General features: G+C 57.0%; 1 protein-coding gene across 4 annotated transcripts in view; it reads left to right on the top strand.

Annotated features, from left to right (window-relative positions):
* The window catches only part of SNAI1 (snail family transcriptional repressor 1), a 6,011-nt gene extending 655 nt beyond the window's left edge, over positions 1-5,356 (top strand). The window contains exons 2-4 of one of the 4 annotated variants that reach the window (XR_003550786.1): positions 381-908; positions 4,369-4,654; positions 4,997-5,356. Coding sequence is in view for 2 of the 4 variants with exons in the window: in XM_027775098.1 (XP_027630899.1) it covers positions 381-908; positions 4,061-4,274; positions 4,369-4,372 (746 nt within the window). In the remaining 2 variants the exon portion in view is untranslated. Of the gene's footprint in view, positions 1-380; positions 909-4,060; positions 4,275-4,368 lie in introns of all 4 variants that reach the window. The other 3 variants (XR_003550787.1, XM_027775098.1, XM_006141274.3) reach the window with 3 other exon arrangements.
* Positions 5,357-6,409: the final 1,053 nt, after the last annotated feature.

Raw genomic sequence — 6,409 nt, 5'->3', positions numbered from 1 at the left:
ATCCCAGACGGTGCGGGGGAGGGGTTGGCAGGAGAGGTGTGCGGAGGGGACGGGGCAGGGTGGTGGCTCCCGAGTGCAAGCTGGGGGCTGGCGTGCCTGGGTTCTGCTCGGGCTGGGGTCTTGGGTGCTCGGGAGGAGGGAGGTGGAGTGACCCCTTGGAGGGGCTGGGGAGTGGGGGGACTCCTTTCCATAAGGGCTCAGCTTGGGCGACCGGGTGAGGAGGGGGCTGTGCCAGGGCAGGGTCCTGGCCGTCCTGGTGATTGGTTTATCTAAGGAGTGTTTAGTGCCATTCCCCTGAGGGTCCTGGCCCGCCCGTGGGCTCATGCTCCTCCTGACCAAGGGCTGCTTCAGGCCTGACCCTGCTTTTTCTGTCTCCGCAGAGTTCACCTTCCAGCAGCCCTACGATCAGGCCCACCTGCTGGCCGCCATCCCCCCGCCTGAGGTCCTCAACCCCTCGGCCTCGCTGCCCATGCTCATCTGGGACTCTCTCCTGGCACCCCAAGTCCAGCCAGTTGGCTGGGCCTCTCTCCAGCCCCAGGAGGGCCCCAAGGCTGCTGAGCTGACCTCCTTGTCCGACGAGGACAGCGGGAAGGGCTCGCAGCCCCCCAGCCCGCCATCTCCTGCTTCTTCGTCTTTCTCCTCCACCTCAGCCTCTTCCCTGGAGGCTGAGGCCTATGCTGCCTTTCCAGGCTTGGGCCAACTGCCCAAACAGCTGGCCCAGCTGTCCATGGCCAAGGACTCGCAGTCTCGCAAGGCCTTCAACTGCAAGTACTGCAATAAGGAATACCTCAGCCTGGGTGCCCTCAAGATGCACATCCGAAGCCACACCCTGCCCTGCGTCTGCGGCACCTGCGGGAAAGCCTTCTCCCGGCCCTGGCTACTGCAGGGCCATGTCCGGACCCACACCGGTGAGTACCCCTGCAGGCCATGACACTGCCCCACTGTTCTGCCAGGCTCCATGGGTCTGCTTGCTGGGCTGGTTTTCAAACTTGCAGAAGTTCCTGACTTCTAGCTCAAGTTCAGTGCCTGGCACCCAGCAAGTGCTGGGTGGGAAGATTCGTTCATCAGCCAAGCAGATGGGCACAGGCCTCTGCAGCCTGTTTCTCAGCCAAATGGCTTGGAGCTGGAGAGGGAAAGGTGTGACCCACACCTTGCCGTTAGGCGGGGTGTGAAGGGGCCCACTCTGCTCCACCCTCCCCCAGCCCACACCGACCTTAGCCAGACAGGATGTTGTTAGACCCTCTCCCTGGCTCCTATCCTGCTTTGACAACTTCCTCAGATTTGGGAACCTGTTTTCTCATCTGTAACACGGGTATAAGAACACTCTGGGGTTTCGCTGCAGGTTAAACGAGAGATTGCTTATTACTAGCGAAGGCAACGTGCGTGGGGTATGATTTGCTGTCATTAGAACAGTCGTTGGTATTTGCCCGCATCCATGCCCTGCAAGTTGGGCAGATGACTTCAGTTTCTGAACCTCTGGGATTATGGTAGCCTATGTGGGTCTTATAAAGTGTTACTGAGGTTGTTAAGCACTTTATAATAATCCATTCTAATTATTATGCTTCTGGGATCTGCTCCTCTCACCCCCTTTCAGTCCCTGCAGACCAGGGAACACCGTCTTTGCAGGCAGAAAACACATCACAATCTGGTGTTCCAGAGCCATAACACTACAGGGGTAGAAAACTCCCCCGAAGCAGGGAGGGTAGCTGTCCTGTCTTTTCGGGGACTTGAGTGGAGGCCTCGACATTCAGGCTGCTCTTTGGAGAGTGACTGTTGAGGGAGAAGGTTCAAGGGTCATGGCTGTCGGCCTAGGGGTCAGGCTGGCCAGGCTGGAGACTGGGTTGTGCCCTTTCCCTGCCCAGCGGCTGAGCCTGGAGGTGGTGGTGTGTGGGGAGGCCTGGCATTTTGCAGGCTTTATTGGCACCATCGTTACTTCACAAAGGCCATCCATTTCTTTTTGAGTTTGTGGAAAAACTGCCGATTTTAACATGTGAAGGTCCAACTGTCTGGCCTGTCTCCTGGGGCCTGCCCAGCTACTGGGGGCTCTCCGAGCCTGCCCTCCGCCCCTCCCCTCCCTGACGTTAGTTATTTTAATGTAAAGGCACGGAACAGACACAAAAACCCCGTTGAAATGCACCCTCTCTGTCCTCATTGACTTCATTGTGTGCCTGGATGGTGGGCGCAGTGGGTGGGGGCTGGGAGGGGTGGAGCAGGTGCCTGGGCCAGCGGTGCCCAGCACCTGTTCCGGCCGCAGCTGCTGGGCCGCGGCATGGCAGGCCCTTTAATCCGGGGGTATCGCATGTACAGTGCCCCCCTCAGCGTCCTTTGTCCCCACCGGCCTGGTGCCGATTTCACACTTGCCAGGAGTACCATAAAGGCGTCTGGGGGCAGGGGACCTGGGGAGGGGGGTCTGCACCTCCTGCGTGTACACACTGACATCACCCCCCTCACATCCTATAGCGCCTCCTTCCCCCTTTGTTCTGGTTGATGTCTGGTCACATTTCCAGCCCTTGCTATGAGTGCCTGGGCTTTACCAACAGCCCCAGGACAGGGTGCCATCCCCCTCAGGATCTGCAGGCAGACCCCAGTCACCAGGGAAGGTGTGAGTGAGGGGGAACTTCACCCCAACCTTGTAGGGTGCAGTCATCAAGCCTTTTCCTCCTGCCAGGTAGAAGGTGCTCAGTGCATAGCCAGATGCCCAGCTAGGCCCCCTCCTCACTGTGACTGGAGCCTGAGCCCAGGTCGCAGGGCTCAGTCCTTGTTGAACGCACGGGCATCCCTCTCACCCAGCAGCGCACACAATGCCCCAAGCACTCAATAGGTGATGGAATTACTGCATCCTCAGCTCTTCAATTCTAGCACCAGGTGACCTTGGGCCAGGCTGGTTGGGTAGCTGTGGTTTAAGGAGTGGGACATGGCCCGGGGGCATGCCAGACTGGGCTGGGAGGACATTCACTGTCATACTGTGTCACTGGGAAAGTCGTGAAGCATTTTTGCACAGAAAAATACATCATGACTTTCTTGACAACCTGATAAAATAGTGCCAGGCGCTTGCTTAGTGGGAGCTCAGTAGATACTTGTTTAACAAGATCCTGTCAGACTTTCTATCTGGATAATGCGCAACCCCGAGAAAAGCCACACCTGGCTACTGTGTTTGGAGCCATGCCCTCCTGGTAGGGGCAGTGGTTAGGGTTAGGAAAGGGCATTATCTGGTGACCACAGGCTCCTGAGGCCTTTTTCACCTATTTATTTATTTACTTTAAATAATTACTTAATTTATTATCATCATTATTATTTGTTTAATTTGACTAGAGAGAGACAAAACGGAAAGTAGGAAGGCAAGCTTTCAGGTCCAGGATTTGAACCACAGTCTGCTCTGTGGCAGTCCGGTGCCTAACCGCCACCTGCCTGCCCTCCATCTTTCCTTTTTAAAGTTTTACATTTTAGCCACATATTGGAGAAATTGTTTACATTTTTTTATGATGGAGAGCACATGCAGAACAGAGGAGCACCCTCGACAGGGTCTTCTGACCCGTGATCCCCTTTCCCTGGCCCCCTAGCTCCAAGGATCTTGGTCAGCCATGTGGCCGCTGACACTGCAGTTCAGTATGCTGCAGGCCGGGCTGCCTTGGCTGGGCCTTTTGTTGTTTTTACTAGACTTAATGTTTCTGTAGCACCCTGGTGGGCCAGCTATGGGGAGCAGGGTTCCCAGACTTAGCGTGGGACTTGGAATGGGCTTCAGGACGGCCCCTGCCCTATGGGACTCGCAGTGTGCTTGGGGGGAACCGACCAGGGCCTTGGGTTCGTATAGCGGGCCCGCTCTGGGGCCAGAGAAGCAGCTTCACCTGCTGGGAGTTGGAGATGGGAGCTCTGAGGGCTGACTCCAGCTTTGTCCCCAGACAGTCAGGAAGGACTTTGGGGGCTGATAAGAAACCTCCCCCCCAGCCCCGACTGAGAGGCACTGTGTGGTGGTGAGAATCCAGGTCTCTGGAGACCTGCTGGGTGACCCTGAACATGCTGCTTAACTCACATGCCTCGGTTTCACTGTGACGTGAGTCAGCTCAGATGACAGTAGTGACAGCATTCGGCCATCGTCGCTGCCGGGCTCTTTCCACACACCTGTGTGACGGGATAAGTACTACGTCCTACCTTCTCTCACCTGCCAACGCCTGTGAGTGGGGGGTGAACTGCCCCATTTTACAGATGAGAAAATCGAGGCGTAGGGAAGCCAGACGTGCACAGTGGGAAACCCAGGCCTTCGACACTGGAGCCATGTGTGTACCTTCTTTCAGGGTAGGGGGTTGGGGAGGAGGGACCTAGTTGGTGCCTCACCCCAGTTCTCACTGGCTCCTCCACCTCTGTCCGCAGGTGAGAAGCCCTTCTCTTGCTCGCACTGCAGCCGTGCCTTCGCCGACCGCTCCAACCTGCGGGCACACCTCCAGACCCACTCCGACGTCAAGAAGTACCAGTGCAAGACATGCGCCCGGACCTTCTCCCGCATGTCCTTGCTCCACAAACATGAAGAATCGGGCTGCTCAGGGGGCCCCCGCTGACCCTGGAAGCTCCCTCTGCCTCTCTGGACCTCCCCCTTTAAGTGGCCTCCCTCTGCTCCAGAAGGACGGACTCTGCGTCCTTCTCACTGCCACGGGATTCCGTGAGTGCCTCACTTCCGGCTGTGCGTGAAGGCCCTTTCAGTTCTGATCCTTATGCTCGGGGCGCCCAGTGGGCTCTGGAGAGGTTTCATGGTGGCCAGTGCTGGGGAGGGCCACCTGCAGGGGAGGCCGCTCCTGGCAGCTGAGCTCGTACATCCCCGGGTCGCCTCCGTGAGTGTTTCCAGAGCAGTTTGGGAACGGCTGCGTGGGGCTGCAGGACAGGAGCCGGGAGCCAGTGGACTGACCAGGACGCTCCGCCCCGCTCAGGTCCCCACCCCCTTGCCCAGGAACCTTGAGGCCACCCTCTCTGAGGTGTGACTAACTATGCAATAATCCATCCCCAGGTGCGTCCACGGGCCTGTCGGGGCAGTCGCAGGACACAAGGACGTGTCTAGACCTCCATGTGCCCCTGAGCCTGGGGCAGCTATTTCAGCCTCTGTTTGTCACAGTGGCACCTGTTTCACAGGCAATTTGATGGTGTCTCAAAAAGGACTGTGAGTAATGGCCATCACTTGTTGGGGGCCAGAGTGGGGCACTTCAGCCTGACCAGTGCGTCTCCCAGAACTGTTGTGGGGGCCCAACGGGTGGGCCTGGGAGGAAGATGTTTACATTTTTTAAGGTACACTGGTATTTATATTGCAAGCCGCATTTTGTATTGAGGAAACGTTTTGTATAGTTATATGTACAGTTTATTGATATTCAATAAAGTGATTAATTTATATATAAAATGTCTACTTGGTCTTACGGAGAGGTGGGTATTTTAAAGGGTCCTTAGAGAGGAAGGAGGGGCAGAAATTCCTGGAGCTGAGATATTTCCGACATAGCCGGCAGGCTTGTCCTTGGAAACATCACGTGACTTCGGAGTCCCAGGTCTGGCTGTCGGGAGCTCTGTGTGCCTGGGTTTTCCCCAGGGCCTGAACACCCCGTGTGGGGGCTTGGTGCTGTAGGAGGCAGTGAGCAGGGGTCCGAGCCACCTCCTTCAATAAGCCACTCTCTTGTCTCATCTCATTGCACTTCGAAGCCCATTGGGCCCAGGAGGTATGAGGCTGGCTTTCCAGGTCCTGGGGCCCAGATGGGCTGCCTGGCTTTGCCCAGAACTGCAGGTTTGGGGCCAGGTGGGCCTTTGCACCCAGAGCAGCAGAATGCAGCCTCAGCGACGGAGACAGGATGGCCTTCCTGTTTCCAAGTGTTCTGGCCCTGCTCTGGCCTCCCTGCCGACCCACACCTCCATCTGGCCTCTGGGTACCAAATGGCCTTTGATGCCAGGAAATTAGCTGGCTGGAGCCGGGAGGGTGAGAAGCCAGGCCAAAGGGTAGGGGTCATTCAGCTTCCTGCTCCCAGGACCTGGAGGACCATCACTTGTGGCCTAAACTGGGTAATTCACTCCCTCAGCTGGTGGTGGTGACCTCACCCTTGGGGGCCTCCTGGGGCCAGGAGAAAATGAGTGTCCTTTGTGAGCACAAAAGGTGCTGAAGGTGCCAGTTTCCTGCGGGGAACTGGAGCTTCCAGAGGTTCAGAGCCCCAGAGTCAGGCTGGGGGTGGGGGAGCTCCGTGTTCCAAAGGAGAGATGGTTCTTTCTTCTAAACAGGAAATGGTGACCCGCGGGCGGGAGCAGCCCTTAATGACTTGCAGCTTTCCTCCCAAAAGGAAAAAAAAAAAAAAAGTTCTGGAACAATCGCCAAATTGTGGCTGGCCTCCCTGAAGGGAAGTACAGGAGTTGGGGGTTGGGCACCAACTTGCTGAAGGCCTACTGTGTC

Source organism: Tupaia chinensis, unplaced genomic scaffold, assembly GCF_000334495.1.
Source record: "Tupaia chinensis unplaced genomic scaffold, TupChi_1.0 Scaffold000049_1, whole genome shotgun sequence".
Lineage (NCBI taxonomy): Eukaryota > Metazoa > Chordata > Mammalia > Scandentia > Tupaiidae > Tupaia > Tupaia belangeri.
Note: the sequence above shows the minus strand (reverse complement) of the source record. Positions and strands in the feature narration are given on the sequence as shown.